The sequence below is a fragment of the Leopardus geoffroyi genome, chromosome D1 (genome assembly GCF_018350155.1).
Source record: "Leopardus geoffroyi isolate Oge1 chromosome D1, O.geoffroyi_Oge1_pat1.0, whole genome shotgun sequence".
NCBI classification, from domain to species: Eukaryota; Metazoa; Chordata; class Mammalia; order Carnivora; family Felidae; genus Leopardus; species Leopardus geoffroyi.
Genome location: NC_059329.1, coordinates 100,355,862 through 100,378,849, shown reverse-complemented (window position 1 = coordinate 100,378,849; position 22,988 = coordinate 100,355,862). Strand labels below are relative to the sequence as shown.

The window sequence follows — 22,988 nt, the reverse complement described above, 5'->3', positions numbered from 1 at the left end:
TGCTAAGTGAAATTAGTCAGAGAAAGACAAATATCATGTGACTTCATTTGTATGTGGAATTTAAGTACAAAACATGATCATTAGGGAAGGGAAGCAAGAATAATATAAAAACAAGGAGGGGGACAAAACATAAGAGACTCAAATACAGAGAACAAACTGATTGCTGGAGGGGTTATGGGTGGGGGGAGGGCTAAATGGGTAAGGGGCACTAAGGAAGACACTTGTTGGGATGAGCACTGGGTGTTATACATAGAGGAGGAATCACTGGAATCTACTTCTGAAATCATTGTTATACTATACGCTAACTTAGTAGTAAATTTTTAAATAAAGAAATAAATAAATAAGATTTAGCAATGAATAAATAAATAAAATTTAGAAATAAATAAATAAATAAACAAATAAATAAATAAATAAATCTAAAACAAAACTGCAACTGAGGGAGAAGAGTTCCCCACACCTACAAGCAATTCTCAGAAACCAACTGGGTGTCCTACAATTCAACTCAATTCTGACACTGTCTACCTGAGAACCGTTTCAGATCCCACAGGTTAAGGGTTCAGTCCTGGAAGACTGGCACCACCCCCCATTTCTGATGCCACTTGCAACCCAAGTTATCACCTGTGTTCCTAACCTAATGGCTATAGATCTGAGACTCCAATGACCACCGCCCTCCTTGGGTTTGATTAATTTACTAGAACAGCTCACAAAATTCAATGAAAGATTTATTATAAAAGGATATAATCCAGGAACAGCCAGATGGAAGAGATGCATAAGGTAAGGTTTGTGGTAAGAGCATGGAGCTTCCATGCTCTCTGAATGCATTAATCTCCCCAAATCTCCACCTGTTCACTAACCTGGAAGTTCTCCAAACTTGGGTTTTTATGGAGGCTTTATTACTTGGGCATGATTAATTAAATCAGTGGCCACTGGGCATCATTCAACCATCAGTATCTCTTTGCTCCCCCAGGCTCCAGGGGTGGAAATGAAAGTACCCACCCTGCAATCACAAGTTTGGTTTTCTTGGCAACCAGCCCCCATCCTTAGTTGACCTAGGAGCATATCAAAGGTCACCTCATTTACATAATGAAAAACATTTCTGTCTCTCTCATTACTCAGGAAATTCAAGGGTTTAAGAAGCTCTGTGCTACAAATGGGGACGAAGACCAAATACATATTTCTAATTGCAAACCAGAATATCACAAGGTCCCAGCTATGCTATATACTAACTGTGAACTTTTGCTAATCAATTAACTTTTCAGGACCTCACTGTCAATGTTTTAAAAGATAGGCAGAGTTCCAGTTCAAGATGATGATGTAGGAAGACTGAACCCACCTCCTACATGGAACACACTAAATTATACCTATTAATAGAACAATTCCTCCTGAAGAACTGAGGGCTGACTAAACGGCCACTGAATCAAAGATAGAGAGAATGGCAAGAGAACAGCAATAGAGGCAGAGACATGGTAACAAAGAGAACTCCACCCCTGACGCTCTGAATGGGAATGGGAAGAGACAGTACTGAGGACCAGGGAACACATCCCTCTGTCTTGGACACAGAAAAATAGCCTTGGTTTAAAAGAGTAACTAGTGTTAGAGGACGTTCATTAGGTTCTAGCAGGATGCCTGGAGGCCAGCGAAGCAGTCCTGTGCAGCCATTGGGAAAGTTAGAGGCCCATTGGCAGCATTCCAAAACAAAGCCACAAGAAGCCAAATCAAACCAGGCTCACCCAAGAGAAAGAGTTTCTCAGACAAACAAAAGATAAAGAGTTTATCACCACTAAACCAGCCTTACAAGAAATGTTAAAGGGGCTTCTTTAAGTGGAAAAGAAATGGCCATAATTAGATATTAAAAAAACTATGAATAAAAAGATATCAAATATGACAACATATACATAAAATGTGAAGAAGGAAGTAAAAAGGGAAAAGAGAAAAGATAAAAAGAAAGATTTATCTTTTTTGTATCTTTTTTTGTATTTTTTTAAATTTAGAATGTGTTTGAATTTAAATGACTGTCAAATTCATATACACTGCTATTTTCTTAGGATGTTACATGTGAACCAAAGACCTAAAATTTATGATAGATACACAAAAAATAAAGAAAAAGAAAACCAAACAAAACACCATAGGTATTCATCAATCATAAAGAAAGAGAGCAAGAGAAAAAAGAAACAAAGAGCTATGAAAACAAAATTTTTAAATGGCACTAATTACATACCTATCAATAATTACTTTAAATGTAAATGGCCTAAATGCTCCAATCAAAAGACATAGAGTGGCAGAATGGATTAAGAAAAAAAAAAGACACATCTATATGCTGACTACAAGAAACTCACCTCAGACCTAAAGATGCATACAGACTGAAAGTGAAGGGATGGAAAAATATTCACCATGCAAATGAAAATGAAAAAAAAAAATGCCAGGGAGGCAATACTTCTTTCAGACAAAATAGACTTTAAAACAGTGACTGTAACAAGAGGAAAAGAAGAACATTACATAATGATAAAGGGATCAATCCAACAAGAGGGTACAACAATTGTAACTATCTACACACCCATTACTATAGCACCTAAGTGCATAAAGAAAATATTAACAGATATAAGGAGAGAAATTGACAGTAATACAATAATAATAGGGAACTTTAATACTTCACTTACATCAATGGACAGATCATCTAGAGAGATAATAAGGAAACAAATGTGTCTTTGACACGTTGGATCAGATGGACATAACAGATACATACAGAACGTTCTATCCAAAAACAACAGAATACACATCTTTTGAAGTACACGGGGAACATTCTCTAGAATAAATCATATATTAGGCCATAAAACAAGCCAATAAATTTAATCAGATTGAAATCATACCATGCATCTTTTCCAACCAAAACACTTATTAAACTAAAATATCACAAGAAAAGAAAAAACACAAAAGCCTGAGGACTAAACAACATTATACTAAAAAATCAGTGGGTCATTGAAGCAATCAAAGAACAAATTTAAAAAATACATGGAGACAAATGAAAATGAAACCACAACAGTCCAAAATCTCTGGGACACAGTGAAAGCAGTTCTAAGAGGGAAGTATATAGCAATACAGCTCTACCTCAAGAAACAAGAAAAACCTCAAATAAATAACCTTACACCTGAGGGAACTAGAAAAATAAGAACAAACAAAACTCAAGGTGAGTAGAAGAAAGGAAAATCAGAGCAGAAATAAATGACATAGAGACCAAGAAGAAAAAAGAAAAAAGATCAGTGAGACCAAGATCTGGTTCTTTGAAAGATTAAAAAAAACGAAATAACAAAAAAACTGACAAACCCTTAGACAGACTCATCAAGAAAAAAGAGAAAGTACCCAAATAAATAAAATCAGAAAGAAGAGAGAAGAAGTAACAACCGACACCAAAGAAAGATAATTATAAGAGAATACTATGAAAAACTACATGCCAACAAACTGGACAACCTAGAAAAAATTGATAAATTCCTAGAAACATACACTCTTCCAAAACTGTATCAGGAAGAAATAGAAAAATCAGAACAGACCAACTGTAAGTAACAAAACTGAATTGGAAATCAAAAATTACCAAAAAGTAAAAGTCCAGAGTCAGATGGATTCACAGGTAAATTCTACGAAATATTAAAAAGAGAGTTAAGGGGCGCCTGGGTGGCTCAGTCGGTTAAGCATCCGACTTCGGCTCAGGTCACGATCTCGCAGTCCGTGAGTTCGAGCCCCGCGTCGGGCTCTGGGCTGATGGCTCAGAGCCTGGAGCCTGCTTCCGATTCTGTGTCTCCCTCTCTCTCTCTGCCCCTTCCCCGTTCATGTTCTGTCTCTCTCTGTCTCAAAAATAATAAAATAAACATTAAAAAAATTTTTTTTAAATAAAAAAAAAAGAGAGAGTTAATATCTATTCTCCTACGATTTCAAAAAATAGAAGAGGAAGGAAAGCTTCCAAATACTATGAGGTCAACATTACCCTGATACCACAACCAGACAAAGACACCACAAAAAAAGAAAACTACAGGCCAATATCCCTAATGAACACAGAGGCAAAATATTAGCAAACCAAATCTGCAATATATTAAAAATATCATTCATCATGATCAGGTGAGATTTATTCCTGGGATGCAAAGATGGTTCAATATTTGCAAAACAATCAACATCATACACCACATCAACAAAACAAAGGATAAAAATCATATTATCATCTCAATAGACATCAGAAAAGCATCTGGCAAAATTCAACATCATTCATGATAAAAACAAACACTCAGCAAAATAGGGATAGAGGGATTATACCTCAACATAATAAAAGCCATTTATGAAAAACCCACAACTAACATCATATTCAATGGTCAAAAACTGAGAGCTTACTCTCTAAGGTCAGAAACAAGACAAAGATGTCCACTCTCACCATTTTTATTCAATATAGTACGGGAAGTCCTAGCCACAGCAATTAGAAAAGAAAAAGAAATAAGAGGCATCCACATTGGTAAAGAAGAAGTTAAACTATCACTATTTGCAAGTGCTATGATGCACTATTTGATGCTATGCATAGAAAATCCTAAAGACTTCACCAAAAAACTACTATAAGTAATAAACAAATTCAGCAAGGTGGCAGGATACAAAATTAATACCCAGAAATCAGTGTCATTTCTATACACTAACAACGAAGTTGCAGAAAGAGAAATTTTAAAAATGCCATTTACAATTGCACCTGAAAAAATAAAATACCTAGGAATAAACTTAAACAAAGAAGTGAAAGACCTGTACTCTGAAAACTATAAAACACTGGTGAAAGAAACTTAAGATGACAAAAACAAATGGAGAAATATTCCATGCTCATGGATTGGAAGAATTAATATTGGTAAAGTGTCCATATTACCCAAAGCAATCTACAGATTCAACGCAGTCCCTCTCAAAATACCAATGCATTTTTCACAAAACTAGAACAAATAATGCTAAAATTTGTATGGAACCACAAAAGACCCTGAATAGCCAAAGCAATCCTGAGAAAGAGCAACAAAGCTGGTGGTATCACAATTCCAGATTATAATACATACTACAAAGCTGTAGTAATCAAAACACTATGAAACAGACACAGAGGGGGCGCCTGGGTGGCGCAGTCGGTTAAGCGTCCGACTTCAGCCAGGTCACGATCTCGCGGTCCGTGAGTTCGAGCCCCGCGTCGGGCTCTGGGCTGATGGCTCAGAGCCTGGAGCCTGTTTCCGATTCTGTGTCTCCCTCTCTCTCTGCTCCTCCCCCCGTTCATGCTCTGTCTCTCTCTGTCCCAAAAATAAATAAACGTTGAAAAAAAATTAAAAAAAAAAAAGAAAGAAACAGACACAGAGATCAGACACAGAAACAGACACAGAAATCAATAGAACAGGACAGAGAGCCCAGAAATAAACCCACATTTATATGGTCAATTTATCTATGACAAAGAAGGCTAGAATATACAATGGAGAAAAGACAGACTTTTCAATAAATAGTACTGGGAAAACTGGACAACTATGTGTAAAAGAATGAAACTGGACTACTTGCTAACACCATACACAAAAATAAACTGTAAATGGATTAAAGACCTAGACATGAGACCTGAAAGCATAAAAATCCTAGAAGAGCACACAGGCAGTAATTTCTCCGACATTGACACTTCTCTAGATATGTCTCCTAAGGCAATGGAAAGAAAAGCAAAAATAAACTAGTGGGACTACATCAAAATAAAAAGCATTTGCTGGGGCACCTGGGTGGCTCAGCCAGTTGAGTGTCTAACTCTAGATCTCAGGTCAGGTCTTTATCTCGAGGTCATGAGTTCAATCCCACTCTGGGATCTGCACTGGCTGTGAAGCTTACTTAAAACAAACAAAAACAAAAATATTTGTACTGTGAAAGAAACCATCAACAAAAAAAAGAAAAAAAAAACCTACTGAATGTAAGAAGACATTTGCAAATGATATACCCAAAAAGGGGTTAATAGCCAAAATATGTAAAAAACTTCTACAACTCAACACCAAAAAAACAAACAATCCAATTAAAAAAATGGGCAGAGGACCTGAATAGACATTTTTCCCAAGAAGACATACAGATACCCATCAGATACATGAAAAGATGCCCAACACCACTAATCATCAGGGAAATGCAATCACAAGCACCATGAGATATCGCCTCACACATGTTAGAATAGCTAAAATCAAAAAGATAAGAAACAACAAATGTTGGTGAGGATGTGGAGAAAAAGGAACCCTCATGGACTCTTGGTAAAAATGTAAATTGGTACAGCCACTGTGGAAAAAGTATGGGGATTCCTCAAAAAATTAAAAATAGAAATAACATTTGATCCAATAATTCCATGTCTAGATAGTGTTCAAGAGCTGCACATAGTATGCCTCACATAGTATACAATATATTTACATAGTACGCTTTCAGTGTGTGCTTGTAAAATAAAGGAATGAATAAATATCTGCTGGGTCTACCACAATATGTCCAACAATGAACTCCAGCCCCTTCCCACAAAACATATTCTTCTGGTAACATTCTATCTCAGTTGATGCAACTATGCCTTTCTGAATGGTCAGCCTAAAAATCTTGGAGTCATCCTTGATTCCTCTTTTCTCACATCTCACACCTAATCAGTTAAGACTCGTTTTGTTATAACCTTCACAATGTAATGAGAATTTACCTCTACCATGTCCACAGCTTGCTGCCTGTTCTGAGCCACAACCACCTCTCCCTTGCTTCCTAGCTGGTTTCTTTAATTCTCCTCCACCCCTGGTCTGCTCTCCTCATGACAGCTGGAGCACTCTCTCCAAGCCCTTCCATTCAGAGTAAAATCCAGAACCTCTCATGCACAGGGTCCTGCATGGTCCCATCCCCACTGCCTCTCTGACCTCATCTCCCTCCAGTTTCCCCTCTTGTTCCCTCCTTCAAGCACACTGGTCTCTGTAATATTCATCAAACTCATCAGGCATACTGTCACCTTGGGATCTTTGCTATAGGCTTCCTTCTGCCTGGAACATTCTTTCCCTAGATATTTATTGGTGAACTCTTCATATCCCTGAAGTCTTCGTGCATATCACTTTCTCAAGGCAGCTATTTGATCATTCTATTTAAAACTGTAATGTCAGGGGTGCCTGCGTGGCTCGGTCGGTTGGGCGTCCAACTTCGGCTCAGGTCATGTTCTCGCAGTTCATGGGTTAGAGTCCTGCATCAGGTTCTGTGCTGAAGGCTCAGAGCCTGGAGCCTGCTTCGGATTCTGTGTCTCCCTCTCTCTCTGCCCCTCCCCCAATTGTGCTCTCTCTTTTAAAAATAAATAAACATTAAATGGTGTGAACTGAAAACAAAAAACAAAAAAACTGTAATGTCAGTTGAATGTCTGACTTCAGCTCAGGTCATGATCTCACAGTTCTTAGGCTTGAGCCCCGTGCTGGGGTCTGTGCTGATGGCTCAGAGCCTGGAGCCTGTTTCAGATTCTGTGTCTCCCTCTCTTTCTGCCCCTCTCCTGCTTGCACTTTCTCACTCTCTCTCAAAAAAACAAACATTAAAAAAAATTTTTTTAATTGCAATGTCTCGACTCTCCCCATCTTCCTTATCCTGTTCACCTTTTTCTTCTTTCTATAGCACATATTACTATCAAACATACCATACAAATTATTTATTATATTTATATTTTATTGTCTGCCTCCTCTACTGGAACATGAGTTTCATGATGCAGGGTTTATTGTCTGTTTGGTTCTCTGATATGTCCCAAGAGCCTAGAAGATGCCTGGCACTTGGTAGATGCTAAATTGATATTTTTTTCATTAAGTGAATAAAAAATGATAGCTATGGAGGTCAAAAATTATGGTAACAAACTATACATGTGTAGGACTTTACAACTGCACGTGATCTTATTTCACTGACCTGATATAAACTGACACTAATATGTGCCAGACACATATTTAGCTCCTTGTATATCTCAAATCAATACAACTACCTTTGAAAATGCATTTTATTTATTCCTTCATTTTACATGGGCAGGGTCTAAAACGCACAGTTTTTTTCTCAAGGTCACTCATTGTCATAACTAACACCCATAACCCTTTCTTTATGCCATAGCTAAAATACCATCTGTGGAACGCACTTTGTTATCTAGAAACTGTGAGGTCCCATGCGCATGTCTACCCTGGAACGTGCATAGTGTTGTAACACAGACCAAAGGCAAACCTGGAAAATCATGAAAACATGCAGAACAAATAAATAAGTGAATACGTAAGTGGATGCATAAACAAATGACATTGGGCAAGTTATCTGACCTCTCAGAAATATAATTTCCAGAGAGCCTGGGTGGCTCAGTCAGTTGAGCGTCCAACCTCGGGTCAGGTCATGATGTCGCAGTTCATGAATTCATGCCCGGTGACAGGCTCTGTGCTGACAGCTCAGAGCCTGGAGCCTGCTTCAAATTCTGTGTCTTCCTCTCTCTCTGGTCCTCCCCCACTCATACTCTGTCTCTCTGTCTCTGTCTCTCTCTTAAAAATAAATGAAATATTTAAAAAAACGTTTACAAAAAGAAACATAATTTCCTCATATGTCAGATGCAGACAGTAACACATATCATCTAGGATGACGATTGTAAGACAATGTAGAAATATTTAGCATAGTGCCTGGCATTTAGTAGGTGCTCCCTACATATCAAGCATTACTAGATCTCAATGGTTGCTGGTCAGACTCAGGTGGGAGACTGGTTTACAAGGGCAATGCCACAGGATATATTTCCAAGGTTCATATTCATTTCCATTTACTTCAAAACAGTTTTTATTAAAGTATAAGAATCATAAAACTAGGGACACCAAATGGGCAAGGTGGTCAGCCACTGACTCTTAAAGACAGTCCCTCCAAGGATAAAGAGCATGCAACATGCTTGGGAGGTCCAAGGCAAGATTTATTCTCCCTTCCCTTCTATTCAAGAGATTCTATTCCGACCCAGACTCTCCCAGAGAAAATCATCATCATTATCTGTATTTCACTTTCATGATTTGTATTATAAAAATATAAAATAATACACAGCTTCTGTTATTTAATCCTCAAAACATTCTTATGTATTTACTATTCTTTGCCCCATTTTACAAATAAGGAAAGCGAGGCTCAGAGAGATTAAATAATGTGCCCAAGTTTATACTCATTAGAGATACTTTGGAAAGTAGAGAAAATACAATGAACTTATTAATATTACTGTGAATTTCTTCTGGTTTTTTCAATTATGTAAACTTTTTAAAATTTTGTTTAATATTTATTTTTGAAAGAGAGAGAGAGAGACAGAGTGTAAGTGGGGAAGAGAAAGAGAGAGAGGGAGACACAGAATCTGAAGCAGGCTCCAGGCTCTGAGCTGTCAGCACAGAGCCCAACGTGGGGCTCAAACTCACGAACTGTGAGACCATGACCTGAGCTGATGTCAGTCACTTAACCGACTGAGCCACCCAGATGTCTCTCAATTATGTAAAGATTCTTTATAAATTTGAATGAAATGTATACATAATTTTATATTCAGCTTTCAGCTTTTTTTCCCTTAACACTTCATTTAAAAAGTTAGAGAGGGAGAGAGCAAAACCATAAGAGACTCTTTTTTTTTAATATGAAATTTATTGTCAGATTGGTTTCTGTACAACACCAAGTGCTCATCCCAACAGGTGACCTCCTCAATGCCCATCACCCACTTTCCCCTCGCCACCCCCCATCAACTTTCAGTTGGTTCACAGTATTTAAGAGTCTCTTATGTTTTGCCTCCTTCCCTCTCTGTAACTTTTTTCCCCCTTCTCCTCCCCCCAGTCTCCTGTTGAGTTTCTCAGGATCCACATATGAGTGAAAACATATGGTATCTTTCTCTGCCTGACTTATTTCACTTAGCATAACACTCTCCATATCCATCCAAGTTGCTACAAATGGCCATATTTCATTGTTTCTCATTGCCAAGTAGTATTTCATTGTATATATAAACCACATCTTCTTTATCCATTCATCAGTTGATGGACATTTAGGCTCTTTCCATAATTTGGCTATTGTTGAAAGTGCTGCTATAAACTTTGGGGTACAAGTGCCCCTATGCATCAGCACTCCTGTATCCCTTGGGTAAATTCCTAGAAGGGCTACTGCTGGGTCATAGGGTAGGTCTATTTTTAATTTTTTGAGGAACCTCCACACTGTTTTCCAGAGAGGCTGCACCAATTTGCATTCCCATCAACAGTGCAAGAGGGTTCCTGTTTCTCCACATCCTTGCCAGCATCTATAGTCTCCTGATTTGTTCATTTTAGCCACTCTGACTGGCGTGAGGTGGTATCTGAGTGTGGTTTTGATTTGTATTTCCCTGATGAGGAGCAACATTGAGCATCTTTTCATGTGCCTGTTGGCCATCTGGATGTCTTCTTTAGAGAAGTGTCTATTCATGTTTTCTGCCCATTTCTTCACTGGATTATTTGTTTTTCGGTTGTGGACTTTGGTAAGCTCTTTATAGATTTTGGATACTAGCCATTTATGAAAAGCCCCCAGCTAATATCATCCTCAATGGGGAAAAACTGAGAGCTTTCCCCCTGAGATCAGGAACACAACAGGGATGTCCACTCTCACCGCTGTTGTTTAACATAGTGTTGGAAGTGCTAGCATCAGCAATCAGACAATAAAAGGAAATCAAAGGCATCAAAATTGGCAAAGATGAAGTCAAGCTTTCACTTTTTGCAGATGACATGATATTATACATAGAAAACCCTAAAGACTCCACCAGAAGTCTGCTAGAACTGATACATGAATTCAGCAAAGTTGCAGGATACAAAATCAACGTACAGAAATCAGTTGCATTCTTATACACTAATAATGAAGCAACGGAAAGACAAATAAAGAAACTGATCCCATTCACAATTGCACCAAGAAGCATAAAATACCTAGGAATAAACCTAACCAAGGATGGAAAAGATCTGTATGCTGAAAACTATAGAAAGCTTATGAAGGAAATTGAAGAAGATATAAAGAAATGGAAAGACATTCCCTGCTCATGGATTGGAAGAATAAATATTGTGAAAATGTCAATACTACCCAAAGCTATCTACACATTCAATGCAATCCCAATCAAAATTGCACCGGCATTCTTCTCGAAGCTAGAACAAGCAATCCTAAAATTTGTATGGAACCACAAAAGACCCTGAATAGCCAAAGTAATTTTGAAGAAGAAGACCAAAGCAGGAAGCATCACAATCCCAGAACTTTAGCCTCTACTACAAAGCTGTAATCATCAAGACAGCATGGTATTGGTACAAAAACAGACACATAGACCAATGGAATAGAATAGAAACCCCAGAATTAGACCCACAAAAGTATGGGTCTTTGACAAAGCAGGAAAGAATATCCAATGGAACAAATGGTGCTGGGAGAACTGGACAGCAACATGCCAAGGATGAAACTAGACCACTTTCTTACACCATTCACAAAAATTAACTCAAAATGGATAAAGGACTTGAATGTGAGACAGGAAACCATCAAAACCCTAGAGGAGAAAGCAGGAAAAAACCTCTCTGACCTCAGCTGCAGCATTTCTTACTTGACACATCCCCAAAGGCAAGGGAATTAAAAGCAAAAATGAACTATTGGGACCTCATGAAGATAAAAAGCTTCTGCACTGCAAAGGAAACAATCAACAAAACTAAAAGGCAACCAACGGAATGGGAAAAAGACATTTGCAAATGACATAAGAGACTCTCAAAAACTGAGAATAAACTAAGGGTCGATGGGGGGTGGGAGGGTGGGGGGGGTGATGGGCATTAAGGAGGGCACCTGTTGGGATGAGCACTGGGTGTTGTACGGAAACCAATTTAACAATAAATTTCATATTAAAAAAAAGCATCTCCCCAGGATGATATTCTTCAGAAGATGTTTTTTAGGGTCACCTGGGTGGCTCAGTCGGTTAAGCGTCCAACTTCGGCTATGGTCATGATCTCATGGTTTGCGAGTTCAAGCCCCAAATCAGGCTCTGTGCTGACAGCTCAGAGCCTGCTTTGGATTCTGTGTCTCCCTTTCTCTATGCCCTTCCATAGCTCACACACACACTCTCTCTCTCTCGAAAATAAACAAACAAAAAGATGTTTTTTAAAGGTGCATTATAAAAAAACCACCATAATTTATTTAACCATTTCTCTATTTATAAGCTTTTGTGTTAATTCCCTATTTGTACTATATTAAATGACCTTTTTCTGTAAATCTCTAGACAATTTTCCTTAAAATTTAGGGTCCAGATAGAATCTCATGCAACATGAAGACAATGTCACTTGCTCCTTTAGAAATTAGAAAACACACTCATAAAACTGTCATTAACTCCCGACCCCAACTACTCTTCTCCAACCTGAACATCTTCAAACACCTCAGCCTCTCCTCCAAGGACTCCTTTCTGTCCTCGTTTCCTCCTCTCTCCTACTGAATCCTTTATGCCATCCTTACACCATCAACACACACTTGGACCTCATAGTAGGTGAGGACGTGAATGAGGCCGACAGAGAGTGAAAGGGGCTCCCCTCTCCTGCATCATGTCACCATCACCACTGAGGAGCTGCTGTGGGCCAGGCTCAGTCCATGAGCTTCATACATTCTCCTAGTTCATTCTCGGCACAACCCTTTAAGATAACTATTAATATGTTCACTTTAGAGCTGAGAAAAAGGAAGCTCAAAAAAATTAGTGTTTAAGTTGCAAGACCAACAACAAGCACCCACAGGAATCACAACGCAGTCTGGGAGACATCTCAGATCTTCTTGCCAGAGAGCTCTCCCTCCTGCAGTGCTCTCCTCCAACCCCCTCCCCCTGCAAGGCTTGTGTGCTACACCCTCCTTCCTTCCCTAGCCTCCTACTACTGAAAAACTTCAGAGATTCACATTGGACTAACTTTGCCCAAAGGAGGTAGCATGACACCATAAAAAAAGCACTGGTCTAGAAGCCAAAAGACAGATCTCAGCTTCAGTCCCAGCTCTGTCTCACCAAACAACACCCTCCCTCTGCTTGGTGCTCAATTTCCCCATCTGGACCTAAAACAGCTGAATTAAGTGCTGTGATTCTATACTGGAAAAGTGGAAATACACCAAAAAAAAATTCACTTCAAGATAATAATAGTCAGTATTTGAGGAGTTAAAAAAAAAAACTAGAAAGCGAGTAAGTAGCTTCCCATCATTAATAATTCCTCTCCTGTCTCGCCTGGGGACTGTTGGGGGATAGAGGTCCACGTCACACGTCTGCCATGCCTTGCCCTGAATATGATCCCACATGCATTTCCAGACACATGTCTTGAAAGAGAAAGGAAATTTGCAATGCAATCAAGAAACATTTCTATTTTAAAAGATTAAAATGTAAATAAGTCTTTTAAGAGTGCTTCAAGCTTCAGGTATCAGAGGATTCATTTACAGGGAAGAACACCTTGTCAGGTGGGCCTGGGCTTTAGGAAAAGGGTGCCAAGACTGCACCTCAGTGAAACACACTCTGGAATTGCTCTAATTTCCAAAAAGTGAAGTGGCTTTGGGGACCACATACCGAGAGAGCCCGTTTGAAAGACTGGGGAAGCCAGCCAGCTCTGTGAATTCTGACCCCTCCACCTCCTATGCTGTGAGAAGTACCCCCCACCATGGTCTGGTAGAGAGCAAGCCTCTACAGAATAAGATTTGTGTGGAGGCATTCTCTGAGCTTGAACTGCCCACAAGCAGAGGGAATAGTAACCATAGTGGTATAACATGTGCTTGCATTTATCAAACAGGGCTGTATATATCGAACAGAGCACTTTATAATTTTAATGTTTATTTTTGACAGGGGGGGAGAGGCAGACAGAGAGACACAGAATCCCAAGTAGGCTCCAGGCTCTGAGCTGCAGCACTCACGAGCCGTGAGATCATGACCCGAGCCGAAGTTGGATGCTTAACTGACTGAGCCACCCAGGCACCCCCAGAGCACTTTAAAGGCATCATTCACATCTCAACCCAGCATCACTCTGAGAAACTACCATGATTGTCCCTATTTTTTCAAATGAGGAAAATGGGGATTAGAGTGAATGAGTGACTTGGCCATGTTCCCACACTAGTAAGGGAGAGCCAGCAATGCAACCCAAGGTGCCTGGCTTCAAAGGTACCTTCTTAGTCACTATACAACACTCCTGACTAAGGAAATGGGGGCATCTGATCACCCAAAGAAGACAGTCCTCAGCAGTTCAGCTAAAGGGTAAACAAGAAAATGGCTAAAGGAGAAGGAATCTAAGGATGCACGAGAATCTGAGATATAGATAGATAGATAGATAGATAGATAGATAGATAGATAGATCAACTCATACTTGGTGCATTTGAAGGCAGAGTCTGAGAAATACTCAGATACTGTGCAGCAGGACTGTCGCCTGGACATTGAGAACAAAACAGTGAGAGCAAAGTCAGTGAGGATATCTGTTTTCTGTAAGGATCCTTGATCAGTTCAGGTTTATTGCAGCCATTGAGTCACCTAATGACCAAGACTCCATGATAACTGACCTTAGTGAGCTCCACTCTCCTCGGTGGAACAGTAGATGTCAAGAAGTCTGCCAAAGTAAGTGAAAGGCTGCAGTAAACTTTTAAGCACAGAAGGTTAAGGGAAGCTCATAGGGAATCACCCCAGCCAAAGCCATTGGCTTTGCTTTAGCACCTCTCCTTTGGAAGCCATAGCACATTCATGGTTAGCAAGAGAAACCTGAGGCTTGCTAATGAGACCCCAGGGGCACTGCATCCCAATTAGAGGAGTGGGCCATAGAGACAGCCATCCCCTTTGTCACATTAACTCAGTGGTTCAGACAAACTTTAGAAGCGAAGGGAGCCACTGTTTTCATCCTGACTTTGGATTTTTATGGTGAATCATCCTGAATTCATTCATTCAACAGTAGTTATTAAGTAGTTACCATATAGAGGACATGGTTTATGCTATTTAGAGAAGTATTGAATATAATATATATTACATATCAATATATAAATATAAATAGCCGGTAGTAAATATGAACTGATCTATGTTTTCTATTGTTGTTTTTTAAATAACAGGGACAAGTTTGACCTAAATTAGCCCTTTGACTCTTGCCTTATGTTAACATAGCATTTTGAAAAGTATTTCTACCCTGTGAGGAGGGTAACACAGACAAGGGGCAGTGTAATAGGGGTGCTCAAAAGCACGAACCAAGGAGTCAAGTTGCCTTGTTTAAAGACTGCCTTTGCCACCTGGAGGATACATAACCATTAACAAGTGGCTTAACATCGCTGGTATGCCATTTTCTCATCTGCAATGTTTTCTTTCTCAGACTTAAAGAAATAAGGATACAATTCCACAATAATTGGAGATGTAATACCACTGCCACCACCCCCCAGCAAGTGGGAGTAGGATTCAATTTTAAAAATCAGTAAAAACAGGGGCGCCTGGGTGGCTCAGTCAGTTGAGTGTCCAACTCTTGATTTGGGCTCAAGTCATGATCCCAGTGTTGTGGGATCGAGCCCCGTGTTGAGCCTGAGATTTTCTCTCTCTCTCTCTCTCTCTCTCTCCCTCTTTCTCTCTCTTCCCCACTTGTGATCTTTCTATCATTCTGTCTCTCTCTAAAACACACACACACACACACACACACACACAAAAGTAAGCACTGGGTGTCATATGTAACAGATCAATCACGGGGTTCTACTCCTGAAGCCAGGACTATACTGGAAGTTAATTAACTTGAGAATAAAATAAATAATAATTAAAAATTAAATAAATAAAAATCAGTAAAAACATAGATCTGAACAACATATGAACCACCTTAATCTTACTGATATTTGTAGAGCATGACACCCTAAAACCGAATACATACTCTTTGAAGCATACATGGCACATTTACCAAGATAGACCTTATGTCGGGCCATGAAACAAGCTTCAATAAATGTAAAAAGAACGATGTCATTCACAATGGAATTAAATCAGAAATAAGTAACAACAAGATATCAAGGAAAAAATAACTATTTGGAAAATAAACTACGTACTTTAAATAATCCACTAGTCAAAGACGAAATCACTTTTAAAAATTAGAATGCATTTTGACTGAATATTAATGAAAATACATGAGAAATTTTATGGGACACGTTGCTTAAAGAAACTTAACAGTTTTAAATTCTTAATATTAAAAATGAAAAAAGCCACCTGGGTGGCTCAGTTAAGCGTCCAACTTTGGCTCAGGTCATGATCTCACAGCTCGTGAGTTCAAGCTCCACATCAGACTCTGTGCTAACAGCTCAGAGCCTGGAGCCTCCTTCAGATTCTGTGTCTCCCTCTGTCCCTCCCCACTCACACTCTGTCTCTCTGTCGCTCTCTCAAAAATAAATAAACATTAAAAAAACTTTTCTAATGAAGAAAGGTATAAAATCTGTGAATAAGTCTATACCTTGAGAGAGAAAAGAAATGAGCAAATTTAGATACAAAGTGGAAGGAAAGAAGAAATATAACAGATATTAACCACATAGAAAACAAAAACAGAAGAATTTTTGATAAGAGCCAGACAATGATTCTTTGAACATATCAAGAAAATTAACGAATCCCTAAATAGGCTGCAGAATTTTTAAAAAAAAAGACAAAAAACAAAAAAAAAAAAACAAAAAACAGAGAAAGTAAAAAAATTTAATTTGGGGAAGAAAATGGTTAGCACACAGATTTTGCTGAAAATAAACGGTAATAGAATATTATGAATAACCTTAAGTTTTAAAGCAATGTCATTTGTTGATCTAAAGTCATCAAATTCTATGACTTAGGTTAAATGTATAAATTCCTAATATATATATATATATATATATATATATATATATAATTTATATAACTGACCCAAAATCAACAGAAAATCTGAATAGCCCTATATCTGTTAAATAAATTGAATTCACACTTTACATACGTTACACACACCAAAAAAGTTCCAAGCCAAGATGAATTCATTAGTTTCATCAAACACTTTTAAAAAAAGTGTTTTTAAGTCACTTAAAATGACTTAAAATGTACACAATGTTTTCACAAATTTACACAATGTTTTACACAAATGTTTACAAATTTACACAAATTTTTTCACAAATTTGTGAAATTTACACAAATCTACAGAAATGTTTTCAAAATTAGAAAACTTCCCAAGTTATTTATGACACCAGCATAACTCTACCACCAAAACCAGGCCAAAAAAAAAAAAATTAAAAAAAGAAAATCACAAACATCACTCGTGAACATAGAGGCAAAAAATCCTCAGTAAAGCATATTTAAATCAAATGCAGGAATGTATGCAAGGGATAACAGATCATGACCAAGTGGGGTTTGTTTATCTTAGGAAAACAAGGTTGTTTTAATATTTAAAAATCAGAGAGGCGGTTCAAGACAGCAGCACAGGAAGATCCCGAACTCACCTCTGAAGAATTCTGGACTCTGAAATATAGTTGACAACTCACGTAGACAAAACATCAAGGGCTTTGGTCTTCCAAAGCCCTCTTTGACCTCCAGTTTCTTCCACTGCAAGGTGAACATTGTGTCACCTATGGGGCAGCATTCTCCTGAGATTTAATTTTAGGAAACTTATTTGTGAGTTCTCAATTCCTATAGTTTTTTTGATTCCTATTTCTCATTCTCCAATCTGTATGGTGTTCTCAAGAATGATGCCATTTTTAGCATTACGTCACTAGAAAAAAAAAATCTCTCTTTGGCCAACATATTGAGTTTGGACCCTACGCATTAGGTAACTCTTGCAGCTCAATGCCTAAGTTTGGCCTGATGAGAGAGAAGAGGAGCGTTAACTGACTGAAGCATCATATCTTCCTGCTTCCAGATCCGGCATCTCAGGCACTGGTTTTCTGTGGACCCAGAAATACCTGTGAACACTCACAAGGCAATTCGTGCTGCATAGTTTTTAAAAACACTTTTTATTTACTCTGAAGGGATTCCAGGGGGAAATACTTGACAATAAGGAGGTTTTAAGCCCTCAGATTTGGAATTCAGAGACTTGGAATGTAGTTTTGTTCTGGTGGTCTTTAAAGAGAGGCAGAGGAATGCACACAGAGAGCAAAGCCTCAGAAATTAGGCAGACCAGGGTTTGAACTCAGGCTGTGTGGCCTTGATCAAAATATTGATCTCCCCAAGATTCAGTCTCTCCATCTATAATACAGGAGAGTCATACACACCTCACCACAGTGTTTTAACATTAAATGAGATAAAATATATGACATCTCTTGGTTAATAGTAAAATATACACATACGTACTTGTTCCTTGTTTATTTATAAATATTATTCTCAGAAATGATATCAAGAGTCATTATTTGTCTTCGGTGATATAACATTGCTATCTCACTTCAATAATTGGAAAGAGAAATATAACAACCATTTTTACATCTGAAGCACTGATGACTTACAGAAATTTAATTGACCAAATGTTTGTTGAGTTTTGCTACATGTCACTTACAAAAGATTCAAAGGTAAGTACAATTCAGGCCATAGTCTCAAGAGAGTGACAGTCGGGTGAGGGGGATTAAGCACTGAAATACAAGTAGTAAAGGCTTTAAAGGACTCTATCTAGCTGAGTGCTGTGGGGACTCAAAAAAAAAAAAAAAGGCAAAGGCCATATCTGAATAGGATCGTCATGGAAGCTTCCTAAAGGAAGCAGCATTTTAGATGGGTATTGGAAGGTAGGTGGGATGTTAACAGGTAGAGAAATGAAAACTATTTTAGGTGGAAGGCACAAGGCAATGAGTGTTCAGGAATCAGTGAACTCTACCAAAGTGCCACTGAAAATAAGTAAAGAACATTAAGAGAGGGCCATGCCTTGAAGGTGCTGCGTGTCAAGAAGGAGTTCATGGTTGACTCAGAAGACAATGAGGAGTCACTGAAAATTTTTGAGGGAAAATAAGATAAAATAAGAGAATTACTTCCAAGTGGATAATCCGAAAGCACTCAGGTGGGGGAGAATCATCTACTGTGAATAAGGGTCACTGTTGGGGTTACAGTTTGTGGGCATATGGTCTGACTCAAAAACAAGAGGATTGGGGCGCCTGGGTGGCGCAGTCGGTTAAGCGTCCGACTTCAGCCAGGTCACGATCTCGCGGTCCGTGAGTTCGAGCCCCGCGTCAGGCTCTGGGCTGATGGCTCAGAGCCTGGAGCCTGTTTCCGATTCTGTGTCTCCCTCTCTCTCTGCCCCTCCCCCGTTCATGCTCTGTCTCTCTCTGTCCCCAAAAGTAAATAAACGTTGAAAAAAAAAATTAAAAAAAAAAAAAAAAACAACAACAAGAGGATTAAAATATCATAAGACAAACAGTGAAGACTCAAGGACATTTAAACCATTAATCCACAGGCAGCCCCAGAATGGAGCCTGGGAAGGAGTGGGGGCTCATGGATGGAGAATGGCAAAGTAATATGGCGGTACAGGACAGCAGGTTATCAAGGTGCTTGGTGGGAATGGCCAAGAAGTGCAAGAAGTCAAGAGGCTGAAGACAGAGAAAATGAATAGCCCAAACAGCCAAGGTATAAGGGGGAAAACAAGAAAAAAAAAGGACAGACAGGTGTAAACAGAAAAGAATGTTAGACACTAAAATGTTACTGATATGTGAAAAATAAAGCTTGTGCCTACAATTAGGTATCACTGTCTAGGGCTTTCAAGTCACTTAAAATCTCCTGTGGTTCCACTTGATTCTTCGAAAACATGAGTCTAATGCTAATGTGAGTTCATATGAGTCTGCTGGCAAGAGTCAAAATGCCTTCTGCTCTGTGGACTAGACCCTTCTAGGTCAGCTGGCCTGACCAGAGCCCACTGGGCAAATTTTAGTTTATTGAGTTAACAGAATTTCTAAGCACTTGAGTGACTTCTATTTCTCTGCCTACCTTCCTCCTCTCCAAATCCAAAGGTTCAGACTCCTCCAACACAAAAGCCACATGGCCACTAATCCCCAAGGAAGCCTTCCTCCTCTTCCATCAACCCCCTCATTATTCCCAGAAACACCCCGGTTTTCTGGAAGGGTTCATTCTCTCAAAACCAGCCAAGCGGCCTCAAGGTCACTGTGAAATGTGGAAGTGCAGCATTAGAAGACCCCTGCTAGACCTCATTCTAGAGCCTCCTTCAATCCTGTCCAATCCCATAAAGATGAGGAAATTGAAATTTAAAGAAAAAGGTGATAGGCCCAAGGTTAGCCCATCAATTAAAGGTAGAGGCAAAGTGAGATCTGCCCCGACTTCCCATCCCTTGCTCCTCTTTATTTTCCCTAACTAAGTCATCTATTTCTCTTCCCAGATCACTTTCCTCCCTATCAGTCTCCTCATGGCGTTTTTCACTTCAGCATTCCTGAAGGAGTAAATGATGGGGTTTAAGAGAGGTGTGACCACTGTGTAAAACACAGCGACTATCTTGTCTGCAGGGAGGGTGACACAGGGCCTCATGTAGACAAAGGAACAGGGTATGAAGAACAGGCCCACAACTGCAACATGAGAGGCACAGGTGGACAGAGCTTTGCGCCGACCTTCTGAGGTCTGGGTGCTCAGGGCGTGCAGGATGACCACGTAGGAAGCAAGCAGTACCGTGAAGCTGATCACTGAAATGGAGCCGCCATTGGCGATGATTAGCACACCAATGAGGAAGGTGTCTGAGCAGGCCAGCTTCAGCACAGGGTGGACATCACAGAAGTAGTGGTCAAGGACCTTGGGGCCACAGAAGGGCAGCTGGGAAATAAGGAATGTTTGCCCGACAGAATGCAGCAAGCCCCCACCCCATGCTGCCCCCACCAGGAGGCCACAAGCACGCCGGTTCATGATGACAGTGTAGTGCAGGGGCTTGCAGATGGCCACATAGCGGTCATAGGCCATCACTGTCAGGAGAAAGATCTCAGTGCCACCAAAGAAATGGAGGAAAAAGATCTGTGTGATGCAGCCTTTGAGGGAAATGATTTTCCTTTCAATAAAAGAGTCAAGGATGAGCTTGGGGGCTGTGACAGAGCAGTAACAGATCTCCACAAAGGACAAGTAGCCGAGGAAGAAATACATGGGGGAGGTGAGCCCTTTGTTGCCCATGATTGTCACCACAATGAGGCCGTTACCCAGCACAATGGCCGTGTACATGAGGAGAAACATCACAGAAATGGTCTTCTGCACATCCTGATTGGGGGAAAACCCCAAGAGAATGAGTTCAGTCACATTGTTCGTAGTTGCCATGTTTTAAAGCCTAGCAGACTGGAGTCAAGAAATCAAAGAACTCTCCTTCAACGATTAGAAACATCCTCCTCAGGCCTTGAGGACAATTGTCATTCTCCTCTTTGGGCTTCTCCGAAACATGTTCTCCTTAAGACAAGTGGACAAAACATCATCAAATGTTTGCTACCGGCCCCCAAATAGGACTTTGTAATAACACTGCCTGGAAGTGTTTTTCTCTAAAGCAGGCACATATGTTAATCAGTGAATCCTCACAACAAAAATGAGAAGATATTTTATATCTAAGAAAATTGAGCCTCGGAGATTCAGTCACTACTTGAAGGCCTCACAGCTCGTATCTGACCTGAGATCTGATTCCTCCAAGACTAAGCTTCCACTACGTCTTATGCTCCTGAAGTGAGCTTTATACTCGTTGTAGGATTTACATTTCAGATTTGTCTCGAGTCTTAACACCCTCATGTGGAACCAATTTTTTGCAGGGAGCAGTAGACCTTCTCAACCTCCATGATACCACAACCTGTGGAACTAACCAGGCTCCCCAAGAGGCATTTTTAAGAAGTCGAAAGGGGGAAGGACAGTCACCAACTTCAGCCACCATCCATAAAGGGAGAGATAAAGAAGGGAGGTGTCTGCAAGGTGTCACATGCAGACTGCCTCAATAGTCCTGGGGCCACTGGCTAAGAAACAATTCAAAAGTCTCTTAAATCCCGCTTCCTAACAGCCTATCATCCCAGCTTGCTAACTCAGGGTCTCAGAGCACAGCGAGTCCACACAGGGAAAGATGCTGAGGTGGGTACCAGGACTGTCTCTCCAAGCGAAGGCATGTTAGAAAGAGCCCGACACACTGCAGAGAGCTCTGAAGACTGACAGAGGGGGATCAGACACAGACGATCCACGGTCATGGCCTCTGAAGCGGTCATTCCCGCAGGGAGAAACAAGCCCTCCAGGCCAGCCTTCCGCGTGTGGGACAGCAGCTGTGGCATTGTGACCAGGTGACAGGAACACAGAGCTTGGAGTCAGAGGAGTACAATCCTAACACAGCTGCTTACTAGCTGACATTAAACACATACAAAAAGCCCTCTGAGCCTGTAATGTTCGTCTGAAAACCAGAAATAATACTATCTTTCCACGGTGCTGTTTTGAGGGTTGAAAGAGCTCTCAAGTTCAAAAGCAAATGAGGATAGCGTGAGAGTGTCAGAATATAACTGAGTATGCTTGTCACCTCGTCAGTGCAGCGGGCGATGGGGATACAGGAAGGGCCCCCGCTTCACAAGGCAGGCCCTGACACCCACCTTTGCTTGTGCAGACTTGCAGCAGGCCGGGTTCTGATTTACGCATCTTACAACGAGCCTACAAAACAGTGGCCTACGTAATGAAACAGGACCGAATGTGCTAAGTGGCATACGAAACCTGACACAAAAAAGGCGTAACGCTTCTTCTTTTTCTTTTCCCACAAAAAAAGAGAAATGCTGTGTGCGTCCACTTATACGAGGTCCCTAGGGTAGTAAGTTCATAGACACAGAAGGTAGAAGGGTGGTGGCCAGGGGGAGGGGGAGGGGGAGGGGATGTGGAGTTAATGGGTACAGAGCTTCAGGTTGGATCAATGGAGGCACAACAATGTGAATGTGCTTTAAGACCATGGAACTGTATTCTTAAAAAGTGGCTTCGGTGGTAAATTTTTATTTTATGTTTTACCACTATTAATTAATTAATTAAACAAACTCAGGTGACTCTCACATTTCCCCTTCTCCATACCCACCTCCAAGGGCAATGGTTGAAGCTTGGCAACTTTGTTCCCCGCCCCTGT

General features: G+C 40.0%; 1 protein-coding gene across 1 annotated transcript; it reads right to left on the bottom strand.

The window, feature by feature from the left end:
- Positions 1-20,254: 20,254 nt before the first annotated feature.
- LOC123602609 (olfactory receptor 4X1) lies at positions 20,255-21,184 on the bottom strand. Its single transcript, XM_045487064.1, has one exon. It carries the CDS (start codon positions 21,182-21,184, stop codon positions 20,255-20,257), a length of 930 nt encoding a protein of 309 aa, XP_045343020.1.
- Between the last annotated feature and the right edge of the window lie 1,804 nt (positions 21,185-22,988).

Coding starts and splice junctions, on each gene's coding strand:
- LOC123602609 (XM_045487064.1), bottom strand. CDS start 21,184: ATGGCAACTACGAACAATGTGACTGAACTCATTCTCTTGGGGTTTTCC.